The sequence below is a fragment of the Ascidia mentula genome, chromosome 4 (genome assembly GCF_947561715.1).
Source record: "Ascidia mentula chromosome 4, kaAscMent1.1, whole genome shotgun sequence".
NCBI classification, from domain to species: domain Eukaryota; kingdom Metazoa; phylum Chordata; class Ascidiacea; order Phlebobranchia; family Ascidiidae; genus Ascidia; species Ascidia mentula.
Window position 1 is genome coordinate 13,300,022 of NC_138569.1, and position 24,968 is coordinate 13,324,989.

General features: G+C 35.0%; 2 protein-coding genes across 7 annotated transcripts; both read right to left on the reverse strand.

Annotated features, from left to right (window-relative positions):
* Nucleotides 1-164: 164 nt before the first annotated feature.
* LOC145898499 (protein mono-ADP-ribosyltransferase PARP14-like) lies at nucleotides 165-11,518 on the reverse strand. Of its 6 annotated transcripts, none has more exons than XM_082986976.1 (34): nucleotides 10,771-11,518; nucleotides 10,038-10,447; nucleotides 9,832-9,957; nucleotides 9,433-9,621; nucleotides 9,101-9,264; nucleotides 8,912-9,026; nucleotides 8,335-8,577; nucleotides 7,870-8,046; nucleotides 7,617-7,798; nucleotides 7,348-7,565; nucleotides 7,089-7,206; nucleotides 6,847-6,900; nucleotides 6,575-6,710; nucleotides 6,210-6,415; nucleotides 5,888-6,140; nucleotides 5,650-5,828; nucleotides 5,432-5,585; nucleotides 5,227-5,359; nucleotides 4,960-5,173; nucleotides 4,818-4,901; nucleotides 4,525-4,687; nucleotides 4,288-4,417; nucleotides 4,008-4,216; nucleotides 3,854-3,954; nucleotides 3,672-3,792; nucleotides 3,351-3,596; nucleotides 3,083-3,268; nucleotides 2,925-3,028; nucleotides 2,700-2,866; nucleotides 2,085-2,274; nucleotides 1,887-2,034; nucleotides 1,681-1,808; nucleotides 1,445-1,625; nucleotides 165-1,374 (listed from the first exon to the last, which is right to left on the reverse strand). In XM_082986976.1, exons 2-34 carry the CDS (start codon nucleotides 10,117-10,119, stop codon nucleotides 1,097-1,099), a joined length of 5,379 nt encoding a protein of 1,792 aa, XP_082843102.1. In that variant the 5' UTR covers nucleotides 10,120-10,447; nucleotides 10,771-11,518; the 3' UTR covers nucleotides 165-1,096. The 6 variants fall into 6 exon arrangements, with proteins under 6 accessions (XP_082843102.1, XP_082843100.1, XP_082843101.1 ...); XM_082986974.1 differs by having other exon boundaries at nucleotides 3,854-3,958; nucleotides 4,012-4,216; nucleotides 6,847-7,003; nucleotides 7,069-7,206; XM_082986975.1 differs by having other exon boundaries at nucleotides 1,445-1,589; nucleotides 6,847-7,003; nucleotides 7,069-7,206.
* A 6,930-nt stretch (nucleotides 11,519-18,448) lies between these two features.
* Nucleotides 18,449-20,497, reverse strand: LOC145898359 (mitochondrial carnitine/acylcarnitine carrier protein-like). Its single transcript, XM_082986789.1, has 8 exons — nucleotides 20,236-20,497; nucleotides 20,074-20,166; nucleotides 19,874-20,010; nucleotides 19,544-19,752; nucleotides 19,413-19,485; nucleotides 19,230-19,339; nucleotides 18,853-18,974; nucleotides 18,449-18,791 (listed from the first exon to the last, which is right to left on the reverse strand). Exons 1-8 carry the CDS (start codon nucleotides 20,335-20,337, stop codon nucleotides 18,729-18,731), a joined length of 909 nt encoding a protein of 302 aa, XP_082842915.1. The 5' UTR covers nucleotides 20,338-20,497; the 3' UTR covers nucleotides 18,449-18,728.
* Nucleotides 20,498-24,968: the final 4,471 nt, after the last annotated feature.

Sequence of the window (24,968 nt, forward strand, 5' to 3'; positions counted from 1 at the left end):
GTTTTGCCGGGAGGAAATTCCAACTTAATTACATCTATCAAGAGGATGTAACTTACATAATAAAGCAATCCATGATTTATTTAAAGTCAATTTTTATGTTTGAAAAGTAATCACGAATTATTTCGCTACTTTTGCGGTTTATATACAACACAAGACTTTGCGGAATAGTAATAAGGTCAGTTTTTTTGGGCGATCAACCCCTGTGGTTTGGTGCTATAATTGGACATTCTGTCTAGAAATTAAGAAAACTTGTTAATGCTGTTGCATATCTGAATTTTATTTTCAATTTAAAAGTATACTTGATCAGGTAATTACGTCACAATTAGGTACACAAGTTGACAAGAACTTTACAAATCATGTCTGCTTGTCAATTTATCAGTAGTTTTTCAATTTGTACGTGTAAGTTATAGCCTATATCAGTCACATTTAATGAAAATGCAGTACATTTTTGGTTGTTTCTATATTCAAGTACGTAGCGTATTTTTGGATAGGCCAATAATGATTTTGCCCAACGTTAAAAAATTAGGCCATATTTTTGTAATCTTATGTCGTCCGCGATACTCCGGGCACCATGGCAAGAAAAAACACTTTTTAAGGTTTAGGCAAAATTATCAGGTCATAGAAGATAAAAAGACGCTGGATGAAATAATCGAATTTTGGCAGTAAAAAAAAACTCCAAAGACAAAATTGTGTTTGTTGGCCCGAAAATCTAAGATATCCGTGCTGCCGTATGTAGTAAACGAGTTATCCAAAGCGTTGGAAAGTCCTGTACATGTGGAAGGGTCGAAACGGCAAGCGGCCACGCAATGATTCTAGAAAGCTCAAATGATATTTTATGAGCTAATGCCCCAATGCTGATATTGGGGCTACTTTAACTTCAGTTATTTGTTAAATGAACAAAAAATCGTATGTTTTCGTTACTACCCGAGCTACCCCTCGTCACATCCGATGTTACCCCGTGCATAATGCGATGGTGACACAATGTGGTAGTTTTTCCGTATATAGCTGAATCCCTACGTGTTTTGGTACTACAGTTCCTTCTCTGTGCGATTGCCAACTTCAAAACAGTAGCAACGTTGCAATGGGTTTTGTTGCATTAGGAATATGTTAACAAGTAGGAAGGGTAAACGCTGGCATCTTTGTACACAACGAATATTTTTGGATTGTTCATAGAGTCAACTGTGCTATCATAGGGAGTATGATCTGCTTGTAATGGTGTTGTTTTCATTGAACTATTTCCTCCACAATATTTTCCAGTTACTACATCAGCGAGAAATATTCTTTTGTGATTACGTTCATCTGGCATGGCATACTTTCCTTGACTGGAAAAATGAGCATCCATGGCAAAGTACACACCACCACCATAATATGTGGCTAAAATGGTAGTTTGTAGATAAATATTGTATAAGTTCAAAAAATGTCAATTGAGTTTGATAATTCCTACCATTTTTGCCAGCATAGCTGCGATCAAACCCATTTTTACATATCTTTTGAGATGTTTCTTTGTCAGTCCCATGAAACAATTCTCTTGTGATTGGTAGACTTTGGTTTTTCAACCTTAATTTTACTTCATTTTTCTGCACTTGAAACTGTTTGTATAATGCTGAGTTTTGAATTCTTTCCAACTAAATACAGAGTAAAATACACAAAACTGTATGAATGTCAAATACTTTTTCAAACCTGAATTGGATGACCATACGATGAAGATTTAAATTTTTCAAGAACAGTTTTGTACTCGGGTGTGTTCTTTAATATTGTTACAAGTTTTAAAGATTCACCTCCCATGTCATCCCAATGAACAGGAAGGCCTGCAACACATGTTTAGCTGAATTAACAAATATGTTTCATTTTTAGTCACTACATGGAAACAATTTTATGCATTTCACCATGTTCTGCATCCTTTAACAATCTTTGAACCTGAACAAATGCATTGGTGTCTAGTCGTTTGCCTTCCAATTCTTTGGTATTCACACAATATTCAATGTTGATGCCGCAAGAGAAGATGTAAAATGTAAGGATGTGAGATTGTTTGTTCTAAAATATTAATTTACTCATTAGACTGAAAAATGCTGGAAAACAGGTACCTGGTAATTTTGTTCCAAATTGCGGTTAATCAGGATAGGAAATTTTTTATATTTTCGACAAGTGTTGTCAAAGTATTTCCATGTTACAATTTCAGAACACATTACAGCACTTTTAATTTCCACCACAAATTTGTCCAGTTCTTTGCAGGCAGTCACCACCTTTTCTCTGCTGCCTCTCACAACATACATTCTAAACAATGCACTGGGTTGTACACTTCTCAAAAATACACTTACTGCAAGCAGTAATTATAACATATTTTTTAAAAACCTTTTTTTAATATAAACAACATAAGGTTTAGTTTAAATAAAACTTTTGAGAAATAGAACTGTAGTTATGTCAGTAAAATACGATACACAAAAAAGCTGTGAATTAATCATAGACATATTTTGTCAGATTTCCAAGACATTAAAGAATGCATAGAACTTTAGAAATAAAAATGCTGTAGTTAACATTGACATTTTATTAGACTTTTTAACAGAAACTAATGTTAGCATATGGTTTTGCCAATATGTCCTACAAACATGACAATTTTGAAAGCATTTTTACTGTAGAAAACCTCATAATAATTCTGGTGACAAATATTTTATAGCCAGAGATCAATATCACTTGTGTACTTTTTCTGTTTTGTTATCTTTACAGAATGCCTCAACATTACATCCAGTAGAAAATTGTTTTCCAAAGTTTCTATTTCACTTCCAGTTTCACTGTCATCTGTGTCAATTTGGTCCATGTGAATTTCGTGCTCCTCTTCTTTTATAACATTACCCATTTCCTCCCAAACCTAAATAAATAAGGTAATATTTAAATTAATTTACTCATTACAAAAAACATATACATACTTCACTAATATTTTGCTGTCTTGGCAAACATAAAGTAACTTGAATTGGTTCTGGAAGTGTAATGCTTTCAAGGCTTGGCAATGAAAATTTTCTCTTGCAACTATCTTTATATTAAATGAAGTTTTTAAATGTTATTTATCATTAACACACAGATATACTTTGAAGTGGGAACATGAAACTTGAAGATTGTGGTTTAAGAAGTTCTTGCCAAAATACTGGAGCCATACTGTTTTGATATACATATATTACAATATTTTTTAAATACTGCTGATTGGACTGTCCAAACTGTTTAATACTTAAACAAATGTGTTTGGCAACATCATCAGCACTTAAACCTATCTTTCCTGTCAAAAGAATAATTACTTTATTTACATCAACAATTTTTTATTTGAAGTTACACCCATCACATGGGTATACATATTGCACCTGTTCCTATTGCGGGGATTGCTAATGAGTTAAGTTTTAGCTCCTCAGCAAGTTGCCAAATTTCCTGCAAGGTATTTGGTAGCTTAGCTGAATCTCGAGGAGTATCAACATGAAAAATGTAATCACAATACAATTCACCAGCCTTAGTGACTTGACAGTGTATTGTCTCTGTGATTATGTTTCTGTTTTGTAATGCATGTTCTATTTCAGGTCCACCAAAAAGTATTATTGACTGCCCCACATCACCTAAACAAAAAGTATTATTGACTGCCCCACATCACCTAAACAAAAAGTATCAAAACGCTTATTTAATTATCTAACCTGCCATTGAAAAATTGCTTGTACTGTTTACCAAACCATCACATGTTGTTAATGCAATATTCCCATGTTCAATACAAACATTGATGGGTTCGACTGATTTTGCTTGACTGCGATCAATGACCTAAATTATATCAAAATACATAAAGAAAAGCAAAACCTTTGCAAATTGTTAGGCATCTGACATTTTCAACCAAACCATGTTGAAGTTTCTCCACATATTTCAGCTTGTGAAGAAGATTAATCCATATTGAAATAATACCAACTTTTCTAACTTCCACCAAAACTACCTAAACAATATATAGGTATAAAACATGTATGGAAAATAAAGTGGTAAACATGCCTTCTTTAATTCACTTTTGCTCTTGACAAAATGTAATATGGTGTGAAGAATCACAGATAGACAAATATCAGGTTTTCCACCACCATCCCCACAACTAATTGCTGGGATGGCAATCGATGTTATAGAATGTTTTTTAGCTTCATTCAAACAGCTAATCACACAATTTTGTAGATCTGCTGTGTGGGATCTTGATTTCAATTTCCAACTAAATAAATCAATACTTTAAAAAGGCATCTCAGAATAAAATCTATATTGTAACAACTAGAATAAATTTACTTGGGCCCAACAGTATGAATTATTTTTTTGCAGTTAAGGTTTCCTGAGTTAGTGGTTATTGCACTTCCTATTGGCAGCTTTCCAATTTTTTGTGAACATTCTTGAATCTCTTTGAGCAAACTTGTGCCACCTATTTTAGTAGTAAGGTGTTTTAGCTAAACAACATTATCACAAAATAGCACAATATTTATAAAAGTTACATTACAACAATAAAAAATTACTTTTCAGCTACTTTACCCATTTTTAAAATGCATCCAGAAATTCCTGACTTGTTAATTTGCAGTTGTTTGTTTGTAGTGTGAACTATTGCCTCACACTTACTTTTTGTAATATCTTGCACACATGCTGTTATCTCAACACCACAAAATTGAATTGCTTTGTGTGTTGTAAATACACCTGACTATTAACAAAGTTCTTTGATTTTTTATTCTAAAAACCTAATTACTATATGAATAAACTTAATTCTACCACAGAGAAGTTGTGACAAAAAAAACATCAAATACAGTAAAATATTCAGAATTTTTACTTACAGGTTGTTGAAATGAGGACAATTTGTGCAGACATGCTGAAAACTCTTGAATAACTGCAGCATCGTTAATCTCAACAAAATCAATCTAAAATATGGACATATCCAAAACATTTATGAGCCCACAGCGCTTGAAAGAAATTTACCCTTTCCAACTTTGAATCAGTGTGTGATTGAAGATATTTTGCAGTGGTATCAACAATAATTGGAACACACGTTTGTGCTTTTCCACCAAACACACCACAACTGATGGCAGGAAAAGCAATTGACTTAAACGCATTTTGATCAGCTTCAGAAAGAACATTATTAACACAAAGTGTCAAAATATTTTTGCTTTCTTCTGCTGATGTGGAGGTCCACCTACATATACAGGTTACATTACAAAGCATTAAGCTTTGGAAAACATATCATGCCTTGGTCCAACTACATGTATAATTCCATTCATTTGAAGGTTTCCTGCTGATGTCGTTGCTGTTTCACCTGGAAGAAACTTGCGCTTGCGTAGCTTCAGACATTTATTCATTTTACTTTGCAAGTTTGTTCCATCTTTTAAAAAACGTTAATTCATTGTTTACAAATTAAACATTCCCTTTCAATGTTGAGTTCTAAGCATGTTACCTTTTTTCAAAATGCATCCAGAAATTCCACCACCAAGTAATTGCAAATCTTCATTTGATGTGTTTACAATGCATTCACAAGTAGTGTTTAAAATGTTGTCTTGAATTAAGCGTAACTGTACATTTGTTTCAGGCAACAGTACACTAACTAGTTCCTTTAAAAAATGTTCCTTTGTTATACTTAAACTAACATAAATTAAACATTTCAAGCAAACATACCTCGTTTTCTGTAGATAATGGTCTCTTAACAACCAGACTTTTGATTCTTACAGCACATTTGCATTTGTCTGCAGTTGTTTGAATTGCACTTCTGATTTGTTGTTTTTGAATACATTCATCTTCTATATTATAAGCCTTACACTGAAGTGTTTTAAATTTCCCTTTGAACCATAGTAATGCTGTAATATTAAAAGATACAAACTAGCCTTTTTTTAAAAAATGTGTTGTAAACAAATACCTTTCTGCACATCTTTATTTTTTCCTTTTACAATTATCTCACTGTCCTGATCTTCTGTAATAAAGTAAGAAACCTCTAGCTGTTTACATGCCTCTTTGACCTCTTTTTGCATATACATCTTGATGTACTGTACAACTACAGTCTCTTTTTCAACATTAACTTCAACTGTTTTGTTTTCGGTGATGTTGTCTTGTATATTATTGTATTCCACTTGAATGACATCACTAAAACCAATGACAGTCATGTGACTTTTCTGCAAAAAAATTAGGTGTATGAACAGTAAGTAATTATAAGGGTTTTTTTTCGCAGCCAAAAAACTTACATGGCTATCAACCCTAACTAATCCAGTTTTAGAAATTTTTTCAAGAAAATACTTCCACTCCAACGATTTCAAATACTTGACATCATTTTTGTCAATATTTATGTTCAAATGTTTAATATCATTTTGTATAATGTGAAAAGCACGTTCAAATTCACTTTGTTTGTTGAAGTACACCAATACATCAGGTGGCATCACTTGAAATGCCACTGTTTATAGAAGGATATATTTCAATTTTTAAATATCAGAAAGACATTTGGAATATTAGACAAATAATTGTATTGTTATATCTAGAAATGTCAATTAAAGTGCGAATGTGCATTAATATTGGGAAGTATGTTCGCAGTGTCATGACAAAAGTCATTTACCTTTTACATTATTTTTAACAAGTTTTTGTTGAACTTTCCGTTGAACAAAATCACTGTTGTGTGCCAAATCATTTGCTTGCGAAACTAGGAATTTCACCCAAAACTGCGAAGGTGGTAGTTTTTTTCTTTTTATTTTCTGTGGAAATAGTTTTGAATACCATTACATTGGACCAAGCTTGCTTTATTCCTAGCAATGTGAAGTAGCACAAAGGGTATATGTCATTTTTCAGCCAATTTAAAAAATATTGGATATACCAAAAGAAAAGCCTTACCTTAATTTCAATGTTAATATCGTATTTTGCAGCATTCAGGTAAATTTGTCCACCCTGCATTTTAATGATTCCTGTAAAATCGGTTTTGGAATGCGAAATTTTGACTTCTGAATGCTTTAAAGCCATGCGTGAAATAACACCACAAAGGCACAGTGCACTGTAAAGTAACGCCATTGTTGCTATCAAAATAACAAAAAAGCCAAAATGTGCTTAAGTTTGTACCGGAGAACGGGTCTATCCACCTCTATTGAATCCTCGTACAATGTCTTATTTTGTGCATCACTCATATGGTGCACATATGTCTGAATAGACTGAATATCTTTTGTGTACCCAGCTATAACCAGAAACGAAAAATACGACCTGGAAATAAGATTGTGGTAGCCTATTTGTAGTTTACTGTTTCGAGCTATTTTTACTGTTTGGTTGTCACTTAACACGACTTTGCAAGCAAAGTTTCCTGGAAGAGCAGTAAACCTAGAGCAGCTTAATAATTGTACACACCTGGCATAAACTTGAAATGGGGGAGTAACTTCATCTGGATAAAAATACATTAAACCCTCACGGTCATGGCCTTGAATCGACAATTGATTAAGAAAATACAAAGTAGTGTGATTTATGCCGTTGACCATCATGCTGTCAAACATTTTAACAAACTCTTGTAGACTACTCATGCAGCGCGCTTCAAAAAAGTATTGGTTGCTTTTGCTCCAATCGGAAAGCTGTAAAAAGATCACGTGAAAAGTTGCTGACATTTCTACAAACTATTTTACCTGTGGAACTGAATGAAATCGTAAAGCATGGTTAGATGTGGGTTTAATTATTTCGACCATTGCCCAATCTTCCATTTTGTTCTGGAGTAAATTTAGGCAATCAGGTGCTGATTTGATAAAACAAACAATTTCCTCTGAAGCGACTGTTGACAATGGGCAATCAAATTGGAAAACGGTGCGATCTGTTAACATTCAAACAGAAGCAAAATGTATCTAAGGTTTAAGAGAAATATAGTGTGAAAATACAATATACCGTAATTGTCACAGAAATCTCTAATCGCTTGTATTTGAAGCAAGATATTGGCCCAAGAACCTGTCTCTTCGTGTGATTTAAAACTAATACGTTTTACGCTTGAAGTGTGTGTTTTAAAAAATAAAATGATCGCCCGTTTCCACAATTGCGTTTGTTGTATCAAATTGAGAGTCGCATCTGTAAAATAGCGAAAAATAACCTCAATTCATCAAAGAATTCAGACAGGAATACAAGAGATTTATATCCACGTATTCAACAAACTGTGTGGCATAAATTTCTTTAATTTTTTTTTTTTCGTAAACAAGTAACAAAAAATCGGCATTTAAGATTTTTAGGACAATCTACATAAATTGTATGTATTCTGTAAGCCATTGTATTTTGTACTGCCAATATATGTTAGCAAAGTGTTTATTGAAAAAGGGCATATATTTAAAGTTTTTGCAAAAGCCATACTTTAGTTCTTACCTGTGCCCAAAACACAGACCAAATGTTTAATATTGCAGTCATGGGCGGCCTTTAAAATCTCTTTGTTGCAAGATAACAACTGGTTGCGATGGGAAGGCAATTTTACGTGAATAATGTACTTGCATTTCAATGGCCAGTTCGCACGAGTAATCATGTACGTTTCACCGCAGCGAATAACGTGATTGTCGCAGCTTACTTTAACATTGTAGCCGCCAATGAATAACAAAGCAGTTGAGAATGGATCTGGTAACATGCAAAAAATTTATATTGCAAACATTAATTTTCTTAAATTTTAAGTTATGATAAGTACAGCCCATATAGGCCGACGCCCTGTTTCAAAACTTGTCATCGAAAAACAAACTTTGTCTGTGACATTGTTTCTGTTTACTGTAGTTTGTGACCAGATCGTAAGTGGCGCTTTAACAATCACAGTATAGCCTATGCATTGTTTTTTAAACTTAAAATAATTATGCACTCGCCTAATTGGAGCATATATCACCGCTATATTATGTATAAAGCACTCGCCACAAAACTTTTCGACGGCGCCACAATTATTTTGCGTTGTATGTATCATTACCGTTAAACTCGTAATCCATTCCCAAACGTACAAATGCGTCACATTCTTTTTGGATGAGGCTATACTCGTCCATAGATTCGATTGCAATTTCTGGAAGAATGCTTTTCCAGTCTTCCTGAAAAAACAGTTTTTCGGGTGTGAATAAAAATGCATCAGGAGGTGAAATGAAAGCATCCAACTGTATCTAACCTTCTTTGCTTTCATTTCTTTGCAGTTTGAAATCATAATAGATTGGACCTGATTACTATAACTGCGTAATTGTTCCGGCTTGACGTAAACTTCAATGTAGTGTAGATTGGACCGATTATATTTCCGAAACTTCTCCAAAGTTCTTGTCAATCTTGTATCACCATCTACGTTTTATGAAATTAATGCTTGTTTATTTTACATTAGACTTGTTTATGCCATCTTTAAGTTATTATTTCGTTCAGCGAAACAGATTTATCTCAACAAGAACCATTGTGACGTATAGGTAAATGAAACATGTGTATGACTTTCATCAAACTGTTATGAATTCGCACCGGCACCAAATCCAGGAAGTGCCAGTGAGGTACAACCCAGTTTGCCAACTTCGTAGAGTGCCTCAAGAACATGATCATCTGTTGCAGACAGCATCGCAACTCCATTTACTTCGACGATGTAAAGTGATGAAAGACTTGGTACTGATTTTTTAATCCTTGTGTTGGTCGATTTTCTTGCACTATTACCAACTAAACATACATAGTACCGATAAAACTACTTTACAAAGTAGCATTAGGACACCTTTTAAAAAGTAATGTACTTTATCTACTATACATTAAAACATGTAGCGTAACGACGAAATTATAATGAATCGAAATGTACCTTTTTATGTTATGTTATTTTGGGTATATACGGTAAAAACAAGCAGTTTATAGCATTTTAAAGATAAGTGCACGTACAAGTTTCCCACATAAAATCGATTATTTTTATCTGCACTTCACATGTAGTTTGAGCAATATCTCCTGCTTTTACAACAACCTCCAAGGGAAGACTTGGAGTTTGTATTTGAAACTGCCATTGAAAACCTAGCAAAGAAACGTGACAAGTAGAGTATACACACTTAATTGGCTTTAATTTAAAACCGTGTTGTTATTGTGCCACTCACCTTGATAACCAAGCCACCAGATTTCCAATGTTATTACAAAAATGCTAATTGTCCATTCAGTGTATTCGAATAAACACTCCATTTAGTTGAATTCATGCAACATCAAAAAAAACGTACTTGATCCAAAAAGTATTGACATACCAATGTGTCTTACTTAACTAATTTTTTTATGTTCTGACAGGACAAGGTATGTTTCAATGTCAGTGGTATTCTGACAGGACAAGGTATGTTTCAAGAACCATTAGAGCTTATACTAGTCTACAAATGTCGAAAAATGCTTGTGAAAATGCTACACAATACAGTCAGGCTCTACGTCTCCTAGACGAAACCATGATGCAATTCTTCCACTGGGCAAGCAAATCTGGCTCTGTTGCATCCAAGTACTGTACAGCACGTACAGTACTCCTTTGCTGTGTGTTAAACAGAAAAATATATTTTCCAAGCAGAGATCAAGTGCGTTAATCATTAAATGCCAGTTTTCACACGAGAAGATTTCATAACGGTAATGTTCGACGCACTCGATTTTTACAATGCTGGAATAATCCGAAATATACTTTTTCATAAGTCTATTCAATTTAGCAGTAATTAACTTCCTGTTTCAATTTCGTTAAGCAATAAACAGCAAATAAAGTTTGCGCAGTGTTGCTGCTGGATACCAATTCAAACAGTAAATATTTGACCCGCCAACATTTAGCTATGCCTTTAACACATACAACATTTACACACACCCGACCTTCCTGAGAATTGAAGCATGTCGCCGAAGACTGAACATTACTCATTGTGAAGTGGCTTCGCTCAACTGCACTTGGTAAAGTGCTTGAACAAAAAAAACACCATGAATGTTGTAAAACGGCCCAAATTTACTCTGAAAAAATTCCAACAGTCAGTGGAGTACTATAATTTTGTCATACACGTGTGTAAATCGATTGAATGTGAAAGCTGTAAGTAGGAAATTATATTAAAATATGTGTTATTACGCCAGAGAAAACCTCTAATGCATTGTAGCCTTAAGCATTCCCTGTTGCATTCGATTGCTTAATTTGAAATCATTTGCGGAAATAACATTTCTACGGCAGCATTGAAAGGAAGAGACAACTTTGTAAATTGTCCATGTTGTGCAAAAACAGCTGATCCAGATGCGTTGTTTAGTTTTTCAACTCACTCAACCACTGAATGCATTATTACTCCCTGCGCCTTACGATTGTTTTGTTTGTTGGAAAATGTATACATTGTTTTTTCTCTTGTTACGATGAATTAGTGTCAGAATGCGTAAATATAGGGTTAAAAGTGTCCTTGGCAAACCCGTCCAAAAAAAGCCGCGTTTGTGGTTTAAATGCCTGTAATGATTGCGTCATTTTGGTTTCAATTTACGCTCAAACGACCTATTTAATCTATGTTGAATAGTATGCATAGCATATAACGTCAAACGAGATAAACAATCGTTATTTGATTAGAAACAGTAAATGTCGACATTGTTGTTTTATGAACGTTACCATGTTTTCGATTTCGTTTCAGTACGCCAAACTAAACGATAGTCTGAATCTTTATTGTGTCTCAATATAGTCTCAAATGCTGTAGAAAGTGCATAACGTTTTGAAATTTAAACGTAGACAGGAACATAAAGTTAACAGTTTCTTTCACCGGTAAGAAGTATCGACGTAATTTTGTAGATAATGACATCATAAAGACTGCATGCCAAGCCTGACAAAGTTTAGCACCTAAATCCTCTATAAGGAACTAGCAAAATAATAAGAAGCAGAACTTTTTCTCCAGTGCATCGGCATCTGGTCAGCAGTCAGGACATCGCGAAACCATGAGCACTCAAGTAGAAAGTTGGAACTGCATAGGCTTATTGGCTCTGATTATACAGTATGAATCTAAGGATGTGTGGTTGTACCTTGTTTGGCATTTTTTCGACTTGGGCACACATTTCCTTTATTTTGTCTTTCTTTCCCTCTTTTTTTGTTTTTTTACGCGTTTTCTTATATTTAACGGGTTGTTTACTCTCATTTGTCCTGACGAAAGCACTGAAGGTGTCCTGAAGAAGGTCGATTGCATGAAGACCGAAACGTCGATCAAATAGGGGAGATCGGGGATACCTCGGACCAGGTATTTTACGTCACAATTAGGTATTGTTAAGACACTTTTACAAAAGCTTTATGTCTCCATCAAACGTTTACAGGAACTTTGGAATTAAATCATGTCTGCTAAAAAAGTTATAATCGAAAAAGTCAATTTATCAGTGAAACCAAGTTTTTCAATTTCTATGTGGAAGGTTATATATCTGTCACAGTTAATCAAAATGCAGTAATTTTGGGTTGATTGCATAATCAAATATGTATTCTTGGATAGGCCAATGATGATTTTGTGTCTTTAAAAATACTGCCATAGTTTAAGAATTTCTATGTCGTCACGTGGTCGGGGATACTTCGGACATCATGGCAAAAAATTGCGAGTAGGCAACAATTTTTGAGTTTTATGAAAAATTATCGGTCATAGTAGAGAATAAACAGAGGCTGGATGAAATGATTGAATTTTGGCAGTAAGAAAAAGTCCCAAAGATAAAAAATCGTTTGTTGAGTCTAAAATCTATGATATCCGTGCTGCCGTAAAACATACACGATTTACCCAAAGCATGAACGTGTGGAAGGGTCGAAACGATAAGTGGCCACGCCCCGATTCCTGAAAGCTTGAATGATATTTTATTCGCTAATGCCCCAATGCTGATATTGCGCCAAGTTTGATTTCCGTTATTTGTTAAATAAACAAAAAAAAACGTCTGGTAAAACTTGCTGTCCGAGATATCCCCAGTGACGACATTTGAGACCTGTTTAAAAAACGGGCTGAATAAACATTTTTAGTGAGCTAAAACGAGCGTTGTACTACTTACAACAAAATAAAATTTAAGAATGTGGTTCATAATTTAACAAAAATATGAGCAATTTTCCCAAAACCGTCCGAGCTATCCCCGGTCTCCCCTAAATATTTTTTGCCAAAAGAACTTTGAAATTGACTTATTTTTTATTACTATTTTTATGCGTGGCAGCGTCAGCAGCAGGTTATGTCAACCTAGTATCACAGCAATTTGAATAAGAATTATATGAAACAACAAAGTTTGTTCAATTTTTATTAAGTTCAAATTTTTTTACACGGCGTTTTGTACCAACGAGACGCTAGTCGACAAAACTTTTTTCCAGTCGACAAAACTTTGAACGCTTATAACTTTGCCGTTTCTTAACGGATCTCGATGATTTTTGCACAAGTTGCATGGAATGGCATGTAGTTTCAAAGTATAAAAACAATTAAAAATTTTTAACGATTTATGGAACGAATATTAATGCATATTGTCATAAATCGGTCATAACTACTTTTATCGAACCGCGGCCACGACTATTCATACACCGTTGGAAACTGCATTAAAAACCCTTTCCAACCATACCAAACTTGTCTAATTGTCGCACCTGAAAGAACTCCTACTGATCGAATATTATTCATAACCGTCATAAAAATATACACTTTTTCGTTTATAAGTCTTTTCACAGTGTCGGGGCCACGACTATTTATACACCGTTAAAAACTACATTAAAAACCCTTTCCAACCATACCAAACTTGTCTAATTATCGCATCTAAAAAAAAATGTACATTTTTTCGTTGTCAAGTCTTTTTACAGGTTCATCAGAAATAATTTTAAACATATGTAACATATTCTTACCTATCCCAAAATAGAAGCATGTATCTGTACTCCACAAGCTTCTCCTTTTGTCAGAGCTATGTAGACTTATTGCACAGTTTGAGAACAATTTTAAAAGTCTATAATATTTCCTACACGTCCTATAACCTAAATAAGCAAAATGTTATTATTAGTAAGTTTGAATAAACAATAATAAACTGTTCAATTATGAAAACTTCGAAGTTAACGTTACGCAACATTTTTTCAAAATTGCAAAACCTGAAAAACAAAAACAAATAATTAGCATTGGCCGCAAAACCAAGGGACATCTTCAATTACGGCGGATTCAGGCAAACTGGTTTTAAGACATGTTGGGTGATACCATTCTTTACATTTAGAACACTCTATTAACATCTGCTGTTTGTTTTCAGCCAACCTGCAATTACAATAGATGCTTATTGGTTCAATTTTAGGTTTTCTATTTATAATGAGCTTCTTACGCTTGAAAATTTGATCAAAATGTTGGCGCTTAAACATTTTCGTTAATTCTCGCCTTAATGTATTTTCGTCGTAGGTTAGCTGATCAGGTTGAATATTCATACATAAGGCTACCGCAAATGCAATCGCCATAACGCCACAATTGCCAGCACCAGTTTGCCTCGGTATATTCGGAAATTCCATGCGTAAATAATTCGCGGTATTATGTTTAAAAAGCTTTGAAATGGCAAACTGGTCGTCCGAGTCATACCTAAAAAATGCGCTATCATAAATTTGAACACTATTGTCATCTGTTGAAAATACGTTTGACGCCGTAACCCAATGATCATCGTGCACATCAATAATTTGGACAAATTTGCGTTGGGGGGTGTAAGTGGGCACGGGGTCCATTTGCCGGGAGTAAGCTAAAACGCTCTGCAGTCCGTCTATGTGGGGGAATTGCTGCTGCAAAATATGTTGGGCCGAATCTATATGTTTATCACTGAGCGCTTGCAAAACATTTATGATCATTTACTTCGTTTATTTTGTGTTGGGAAGTTTTATCCGATTTTTTTGACTTATTTGTTATATCTGAAGAACGCAAACTTGCCACAGGCGTTTGAAAATATTTCCCAATTTTTTTATCTACGGAGTAACCTCGTTTCCGTCGCCCCTCCTCGCATGCGAATATATGGGATCGTTTTTGGTCCCTGTGTGCGAACGGATGTATAATTTTCGCGATACAACACACATTTGTACGCGACACCACACACAAGGCAAGGTGTCTTACCTGGGCGGAATTCTTTATAATTTCAGCAAATGATGGTAGAAAACCACGATCAACTTCCTAAACAACACCAAGAGCCGAATAAAGCAATCGTCTAATCTGCATATTAAACGCATCGTGACCTACCGCCACATTTGGCACGACATCTTCATCTTTCTCCGTTGGTCCATTTTTTTAACCACTGGTATCGTCGGTCTGTTGGGTTCCTCCGGCGTCGCTTGAAACCCAAGAGCCGGAACTCGTTCTTCTCGGGAACTCGTACAATGCCTCTTTTAACTTTTTTCTCCACCTGTGAAAGAAACAGTTTTGAACCTTCCTCAGTTAAGTGAATACCATCCTTTGCAAGGAAATGCATTGGAATCGCAGTTTCTATGAACGTAAAGTTCATTTCCGCGGCGATTTGTTGCAGTTTCCTGTTCAAATCACCAACGAAAAACCCTCGTCTTCCAGCAAGTGGCAGTATACCACAGTGGTAAACCTGTAAAATACAGATAAATAATTAAAACCAAAACCAACCACATTTACATGTTTACTGCATTCTTATCCTATTGTTCCACATATTATCTTTTTAAAACTTTATACTTATCCATGTAACTTCCATAACCAATAGCGGAGATAAATATTGTGACGGATGACGGCGAGGCGATAAGACTAAACACGTTAGTCCCACAAGTTTTGCGATAAGAGGTTTCCTTTGTAGTTAGACGAATAAAGCCGTTGGATTGAAAGATCTATTATCTGATTAGTTTTTTTCATTTTGTTAAACAAGTTTTTCTGAACAAGTTACAAAGCAAAACAATGGACAAAAGTTAACAAGCTTACTTTGGCTTTGGGGTAGAGAACATTCACCAAGTACATGAGCTCCTTTGTTAGCTCCACGACTTGAGCAATGCTTTGGTAGCTCCCGTGCATGTTGAGGATGTTGTTCGTACCGAAGCTTACGACGACAGCTTCGACATCCTCAATAATGGGAGTGTTTGATAGCTCGACAATCGCGTGGTCGATCCTCCCTCCAGGCATGCTCAGAGCCGCAAAGTCTAAACAAAAGTTATCGCTTGGTTTAACTGTAAACGGAGATACAAACCGCCTGGCGTTGCTGTCCGAGAGGAACAGCAACCGATTCCGAACACTCTTCTCCGGAATCCTCCACTTTGTCTGCTTGCCAGAGATACCCGTTTTGTACCTCTCGACTCCACAAGACTGTAAAACGATCCAACGTCAGCAACCGCAACAATTTATCAACAAAAGATTAAGCATATCACATACCTTTCTCTGGCTGCAGACGATCTTAAAACCATTGAACATGGAAGAAGACATTTCAAAACTTTTCAAAAGAACTTGCAAAAAGATAGCTGTAAATTTTGAAAGTACTTCGTTGTGAAAACGAAATGGATCGAAGCAGCATTTTGCCTAGGTTTATATAGAGTTTCTTAAAAATACAAAAAAATAATTGATTAACTCTGATTGGAAAACTTGCCGCACGACTACAAAAAAGTACATGCTACAACAACAACCTTGCCACAAATGAATTTTGCAAATGTTTTTTCAAGAAATCAAATATTATGATAAATTCCACACAATAAAAACAAAATCGGTTATGAATAATATTCGATCAGTAGCCGTTCTTTCAGATTCGACAATTAGACAAGTTTGGTATGGTTGGAAAGGGTTTATAATGTAGTTTCCAACGGTGTATAAATAGTCGTGGTCCCGAAACAGTGAAAAGACTTATAAACGAAAAAGTGTATATTTTTATGACGGTTATGAATAATATTCGATCAGTAGCCGTTCTTTCAGGTGCGACAATTAGACAAGTTTGGTATGGTTGGAAAGGGTTTTTAATGTAGTTTCCAACGGTGTATGAATAGTCGTGGCCCCGAAACTGTGAAAAGACTTATAAACGAAAAAGTGTATATTTTTATGACGGTTATGAATAATATTCGATCAGTAGGCGTTCTTTCAGATTCGACAATTAGACAAGTTTGGTTTGGTTGGAAAGGGTTTATAATGTAGTTTCCAACGGTGTATAAATAGTCGTGGCCCCGAAACTGTGAAAAGACATATAAACGAAAAAGTGTATATTTTTATGACGGTTATGAATAATATTCGATCAGTGGGCGTTCTTTCAGGTGCGACAATTAGACAAGTTTGGTATGGTTGGAAAGGGTTTTTAATGTAGTTTCCAACGGTGTATGAATAGTCGTGGCCCCGAAACTGTGAAAAGACATATAAACGAAAAAGTGTATATTTTTATGACGGTTATAAATAATATTCGATCAGTAGGCGTTCTTTCAGATTCGACAATTAGACAAGTTTGGTATGGTTGGAAAGGGTTTTTAATGTAGTTTCCAACGGTGTATAAATAGTCGTGGCCCCGACACTGTGAAAAGACTTATAAACGAAAAAGTGTATATTTTTATGACGGTTATGAATAATATTCGATCAGTAGGCGTTCTTTCAGATGCGACAATTAGACAAGTTTGTATGAATAGTCGTGGCCACTGTAAAAGTAGTTATGACCGATTTATGACAATATGCATTAATATTCGTTCCATAAATCGTTAAAACTTTTTAATTTTTTTATATTTTTTGAAACTACATGCCATTCCATGCAACTTGTGCAAAAATCATCGAGATCCGTTGAGAAACGGCAAAGTTATAAGCGTTCAAAGTTTTGTCGACTGGAAAAAAAAATTTGTCGACTAGCGTCTCGTTGGTGGTTTTGTCCACAAAATATCTAAATTGTACAGGTCGAAACAGTGTGTAAACCTAAATTATATTGTCATAGTTTGAGGTTATATGTGTTATATCGCGGTCCTATGTCCCTTCACCACTGTCAACAATTCGGTATTGCGAATACAAGTTTTACCTGAACCCTGTGCTGTCTGAATTTTGCTTTTGCCTTGGTTGGTTGTCCTACTGCTGTATGAAACTAGAATGTTCTATTTGAATAAGGACATTTTAAGACCAAAAAGTCGTTTTCTGCTAACGTTGTTTCCTGCTGTCTGATTGATTGGGAAAAAGTCGATATTTTTTTACTCTGGTTCCACAATAAGGAGAATTGTGTATTTAATTTATGTGTTTTTGGTCGCTTAAACCGCAGCGCCTTCGGAATAAAGTTGATGTGTTCCTTTTGACCAGAGTGGTTTGCGCGTTTCCATTGCAGAAATCCCCGCTGTTGCACTGCCCGGGCGCAAGAAGTCACGCCTGCCTGACTGCCAAGGGCAGCGCAACATACAGAGTCGGAGCGCGTACTCAACGCTTTCTTGGAAAACTAACCGACCTCGGCCGGTCGAGTTACTTACGGAGTCATTGATCACAAACAAACGTTACAGCTGCTGCGTCCATCGTGTGGCTTGAAACTGGTTTATTGTCTTTTATAATAATTAACCTGTTCGACTTAATTTCTCCCACAAATTACAAACTAGTTATCGATAATAAGCATATTATTTCCAGGTTGACAAAAACCACGTAAATGTTCGGAAAATTTACTTTTTAATTGCATCTGCGTTTATGTAAATACTTCCCCACAATTACTGCCGGTTTACTCAGTTGATAAACTAGGCACCACATTGAGTAGAGCAATAAGTCAAAAATTGCGCACAATTTCAAATAATAGTCTGTAATTTACATACTGAAGTCTCTTGCATATTTTTTTAACCTATTTTGTTAAATAAAATGTCCTTTTTACAAAGCAACAAACTAAAAACTTTCTCCAACGTTAATTGTAACATCACATTTTTGCCAAAGCATTGTTCATGATGGTGGAATAATGTAATTCAAAAACTTCAGTGCAGCTTCGAAGCCAAGGAAACAACACTAACAAAAAAAATTATGTTAGTAACTTAGGGGTCTAGACACAGACCAACACTTAACTTACAGCATTTGCCGGAAAAGCTCTGAGCATAACTGGAACTAGGCCTTTGTACATTCCACGAATTCCATCAGTTTTCATAACATCTTTAAATACATCATAATTTCCCGAAAACTTTCCTTCAGGAGCTGAAAAACATTTCCATTAGATTTATTTGTGCAACCATGGCAATAAACATCACCAAAATCACGTTTTTAGTTATTAGTTTAATACATCAGAAAAAAATTGAATAAAATATGTTTCTAGAGTGATAATACCAAGTCCAGAAGTGCTAAGAAGAAAACATACTTTAGTAATTATTAATTTATGCCAGAAGAACAGTCGTATTTAAATTGTAGTATGGCTGGTAGCGAAAGTAGCATGAACAACAACACTACATTTACCTGTCTGCAAACGAGATTTAAGAACATCTGCTGGTATCGCAACTAACCAATTAAAAATTCCTGCCATTCCACCAGCGAACAAGACTTTTCCAATGCTTAGCTTGTTTGGACTATAAATGCAGTATATTACATATTTAATAGTAATGTTTAGATGCAGTGTTCTGCAGTACTTTGATCACTTACTCTTGTCCTTGTGGAGTGAGAAAATTCTTAATTCCCTCGTATGTGGCAAAATACATTCCACTGGCAGGAACATCTAAATAAGTCATACACATTTAAACTCCAATCATATTTGCAATTTGATTACAACAAACCTCTACATAAGGTCAACACAGTTCCTCTATAAATACTTCGAACACCACCTTCTTTGTAAAGTTTTTTTGCACAGTCAACTGGACCGTTGTATTTTTTTTCTGTTGTGCTTTGTTGAATTTGCAACAAACACTTTATACGTTCTCCGGGGGTCATTATTACTGTAGTAAGAATCCCAGAAAATCCACCTGCTACAAGCAATTCCCCAAACCTACAAAATGCCAAATGTTTAATTGCAAAATTAACTTAAAACTAGTGCAATTCTTAAAAGCTGGGAAACCATTTTATGTACCACTGCATACAACAAAAACTGAAAATTTTGCCCAACATACTTCAATTTAGAGGTTTTGTCCTGCTTAAATTTGGAAATGATGTCTTTGCCAACCCCAAAACCGAAAAAACTTAAAGCAAAAATAGGCGATACTCCTGCAATCGGTGCAGCCATTCCTTTGTACAAGCCTCGGATGCCCTAATAAATTATTGTTTTAACACATGATATTTACATTATTTACCACAACAGTAGCAACTACACCTCATTTCGAATAGTTTTGGTAAAACAATCCCAAGTGCCAGTAAACATAGGTGCTTGACCAGGAGATGGAGTAGGCATTGTCTGAAGCCGGACCTTCATAAATACATTCGTGTGAAACAAGAAAAAGTAACTTCCAAGTTACAAATCTTTTTACAAAAAAACCTTAATGGTGTCAAGAGGATGACCACTAGCCACTGCACATATTCCACCGACACCACCAGCAAGAAAGTCCCTCCACACACCTCCTTTTGCAGTTTCCCCCATAATTTTGCAAAAGTCTAACAAAATAAACCTTGAAAAAAGTTTTACAAACTCAAAGCTTTTAGTTTTACGTTAAAACTATCGGTGAAAACATTATTGTTGCTTCTAATTAAACCCAGCTATTTTGGCAGACACAAGCAAAATTTCACCAAGTTTTTGCGGGTGCCTACGAAAGCATAGCAAAAAGGTAAATGGCTAGGATCATAGCTAGATGGACTTTGAACAGTTATGCTTCATTTCCCACCACTAACCATAGAAATGTGACCATAATATACTTATGTGAGTGTATGGTGATCTAAAAAGAACTGATTTCATCACAGAATACTAAATCATGGAACGGAAACTTTGTCGGAAGTGCATAATACTTTACGCAAAACAAATTAAAAGTTGGGTTGAATGCGATTACCTGTAAATTGAAGAATACTTTATAAATGTGTAGTAAGAAAAAAATGCATCATCACTTTAGAGAATCCATATTGAGAGCTTTGCAGTGCCACAATACAGCGTACGTTTTGTATCTGCTGCGTGTTGATCGTTCAATGTATAACATGCATAATCGGAGCACGTACTTAAACGCTTTCTTGGCAAACTGACCGACCTCGGCCGTTTGTGTTACTTGCAGCGTCATTGATCAGAAACAAACGTTACGGCTGCTGCGTCCATCGTATGGCTTGAAACTTGTTTTTTGTCTTTAATAATAAATAAACTATTCTAGTTAATTTCTCCCACAAGTTACAAACTAGTTATTAGCATTAAGCACATTATGTCCAGGTTGACAGAAGTAGATGTTCGAAATATTTACTTTTAAATTAAATTTTTTAAATTATAATATTTACTTTTAAATCTGCGTTTATGTAAATAGCCTACTTCCCCACAATTACTGCAGGTTTACTTGTTTTTAAATAACGTTTCGGGTGCAATCATTTTAAACTAGGCACCATATTGAGTAGAGCAACTGCTCAAAAATTGCGTAACGTGCGTAGCACTTAACGCAAAATAATAACTAGGGCCTACATGCGGCGTTTTAGGGGGATTAAATATCTATTGAATAAAACAAAATTTTGAACTTTTTAAAGAAACCAGAAGTTTGGTTTTTCGTTTTCTGAATAATGTGGATGATTTGACATAAATCGCGTCGCATCATTTTTTTATGGCGATTTTTGTCTACCGCCTTTCGATTAAAATATGAACAAATACAAGTATTGGAAGATTAAATCGAGTAATATTAATCAAATCGAGTGCTTTGCTTGTTATGTTTTTTTCTAGGACACCATTTTTGCATACAGTAATAGGCGGTGTTTCGGAAATATTTATTTCGCAACAACAACAACAAACTTTAATTTTGACATGAAAAGTTGACAAACGAATATATGACTGCCTTTTTATGCGATTTCTGGATCTTGACGAAGATGAATATTATAATGAACACAAATTATCAAAACCAGTTGATGTCAGGAAACAGTATAAGAAACTTAAATTGGTTAGTATTTTCACTTGTTTAAAGACATCTTAAAGGTAAGAATTGTTTTCACTTGGATCCCTTTTAATGATGTTGCAATTATGCCCACCAGGATATTATAACTATCAAATGTTCTTTGGTGGCGCTATAACACAAAAGTCCCAAGTATTGTTGACCCAAAGGCTATTGGAGCAACATTACCTACAGGAGAATTAAACGACATCATGACACCATAGTATACTCTTATCTCCGTCACGCATGATTTCTAAAGAGATTAAATGCGACTTTTTGCATGTGGAGAGATCTTAACACCATATGCAAATGGAAAACAAAGCAGAAGTATTCAACTTACATTTGTTTTTAGGTGTACCTCAAAATGCCTGTGCATGACGTAATGGAATTGTGACGCGATCACGACGTAGTGGAATTGTGACGCGATCACGACGTAGTGGAATTGTGACGCGACCACGACGTAGTTTGTGAGTAGTAGTAAGACATTTAAGGGCAAAAAATGTAGCTTGTCACAAGTAGACTATTTTACGTTATGTTATTGGGTCTTGCGTGTATATTTTCAAATGTGCTGCTTATTTATTTGCATGTATCTTGACTCTTAATTTGAACAACAATTTACTATAGGGTTTTGATCATTATGATGTGTTGGGTCAGTATGAATGCATTCCAAAAACTAAGTTTGTACCCGCTCCCACAAATATATAAGTTATAATTTAAATTGTGTCTCTAATGATAAAAATAAATATTATTGCAAGATTTATGGTTCTTGATTATAAAGTAAAAATGTATGGCATCTATAGTACAAACAATCATCACACTCTCCGCAAAAACTGACCATGCCTTTGAGGCGAAATATATTTTTCTTCTATTAAATACATTTTAAAAGCTGTCTTTAAAGCTAAACAAAAACTGGTCGAAAAAATATCGTCGTATTTCGAAAAGTGGCCATAAGAGTAGGATGATGACACAGCGGCAGTGGAAAACACAAAAGTCATTCGCACGACATCGGAAGGGCTGTGGATAATTTAACACACATTAATAGCGAATGTTATGTAAGTTACATCCGTGCCATAGCTGGTAAACTTGCATACCAGTGGACCGTAATTACGCAACGTTATGACGTAAGCATTTTTGGGCGGCGTGGTTACACTTTGTCGTTACATAAGCACATGACGCTACAACGTCATTAATTTTTTTAATTGGCTGTAAAAACACTACAACAAATGAAGGCTTGTGTTTTCTCTGTAGCAAAGTCATACTTTTTTTGTGTGGTAATAACAGTTTTTTTTGCCCAAACGTAAATTTTTGTTTTAAGTGAAATTCTGTTCCCCGACGTTTCTATAGTTTTCCTAAATTTTCTTATGGCTCTGCTCATGCTTTAATTGAAAAATTCTTTTCTAAACCAATGCCGTGTCCATCAGTCCACGCAGACAGAAACCGTTGGGACCTCGCACTCTGCCCGGCGCATTTTCGATGCTATATTACACTTTGTTCTTTGCTGTGTAGCATTTAAAAACGCGAGAATATATCTGTTTATTACTGAAGAGTTTGCGTCGTGTTATTCACACAAATAAACCATGGCAAAATGTACTTGAAGCTATTGCATTAACCAACAACTTTACCAGGAACAACTGAAGTACCGGTTCGGCATTACCTACAGAAATTTGATCATATACTTTATCACTGGAATTGATTGTCATGACGAACTATTTTTAAATTATGTTGTTGATTTCTGGTGTTTGTTTTTGAGTTTTTATGGGCGCAAAAACTCACAAAGAAATACGAGCACATATTTCAGTGGAATATACAGTTTCATAAAAATATCGTTTTCTGACCATTTTTATAGCTGAACAGTTGATAATGCAAAAGCCAACCGCACCTAAACCAACTATTCAGCTTTTGTAAAAAAACAAGCACAATTTGTTACATGGTGTGATCAAAACAAGAATCGTTTTGTCACAGCTGTTCGTTGTTATTGGATGCATGTACACATTAATATGACTTAAATTTAAGTTACAAGTAGTTAAAATTGTCCAAGAGAAAAAGCAGGATCTCTGAAAGCAGTTTAGATAAAATCAAAGTAAATATTGCTCAATATACCCATAATCTCCCGATCAATATAGTAAGAATTTTCGCCTTTATTCATGCGATAATTATGTGATGTGTGACAGAGCCACTTGAACATGGCCAAGTTAGCGCCCGAAAATCAGTACACAACAAAATGCTAGTATCTGCTTAACAGTTGGCTGTTATATTTAATTAGACGTTTTGAAAAACAACCCATGCAAACTTAACAACAATATTTTCTCGAATGACATTTGGGTCGATCGTTGTCACTGAGAAATAATATTGAGAATCGATGAACAATTTCATGTTTTAGCGAATTAAAAAAATAATAATTCACTTTTAAACGAAATGACTTGTTTAGAAAAAGAAAATCTGCATATGATTATGAAATACGTCACATTGCATAAATTTATATACAGTTTATACTCTTTACAAATAATTTTGCCTGAAGTACTGAATTATTTCGACTTTCTGCCATTTGATGATGTAAATTGTTTTCATAATTTCATGCAGTTGGTAATTGAATCTTACATGACAATTGTAATACCCCGAAAACAGCATTTTTTCACAAGAGAAGACATGATTACGTCAAACCATATCTCTAATTTATAAAATGACGTCATGATTACGTCATTGTATCGATTACGTCAACACCTGCATGCTGATACCTAAACAACTTCATGACAAAACATCGTAGTATTTCAGAAAGTGGGATTAGAAAATTTATTATTTTCGAGTCGTTTGAATCTATATTGCCAACGTTTACATAATAAAAGTTCAGTTCGAGTTTCCTATCTCTACCTGCGTTTCACGTGATATAAATTTATTTGCGAGTTTCCTATCTCTTCACATGCAAAAGGTCGCTCAGGAGGAGCCGTTGCACTACCTTATGAATATACTATATGTTGGCACCATCTTCGAATTACTTTGGCCATTATAGAGTCTACGGCAGTGCTTTTCAACCTTTTTGAAGTGTGTCCGCACTTTTTTGTAGCACGAAAATTTCATCCGCACAATGCGGCCCAATGAATTAAATTTATTACTATAAGTCGGCTCTTCTGGCTAGTTGAAGTTTCAACATTTCGGCTCATTTCGT

What these genes read in the sequence shown, in the direction of transcription:
- LOC145898499 (XM_082986974.1), bottom strand. Translation starts at nt 10,119, where the DNA reads ATGGAGTGTTTATTCGAATACACTGAATGGACAATTAGCATTTTTGTA. An exon ending in AATGGATTACGAGTTTAACG is followed by an intron (nt 8,578 to 8,911) that starts GTAATGATACAT and finishes GCATGTTACCAG; the next exon opens with ATCCATTCTCAACTGCTTTG. An exon ending in CCATTTCAAGTTTATGCCAG is followed by an intron (nt 7,207 to 7,347) that starts GTGTGTACAATT and finishes TCTTATTTCCAG; the next exon opens with GTCGTATTTTTCGTTTCTGG.
- LOC145898359 (XM_082986789.1), bottom strand. Translation starts at nt 20,337, where the DNA reads ATGGGGGAAACTGCAAAAGGAGGTGTGTGGAGGGACTTTCTTGCTGGT. An exon ending in ATCCTCTTGACACCATTAAG is followed by an intron (nt 20,167 to 20,235) that starts GTTTTTTTGTAA and finishes GTATTTATGAAG; the next exon opens with GTCCGGCTTCAGACAATGCC. An exon ending in TGTGTTGACCTTATGTAGAG is followed by an intron (nt 19,486 to 19,543) that starts GTTTGTTGTAAT and finishes TGACTTATTTAG; the next exon opens with ATGTTCCTGCCAGTGGAATG.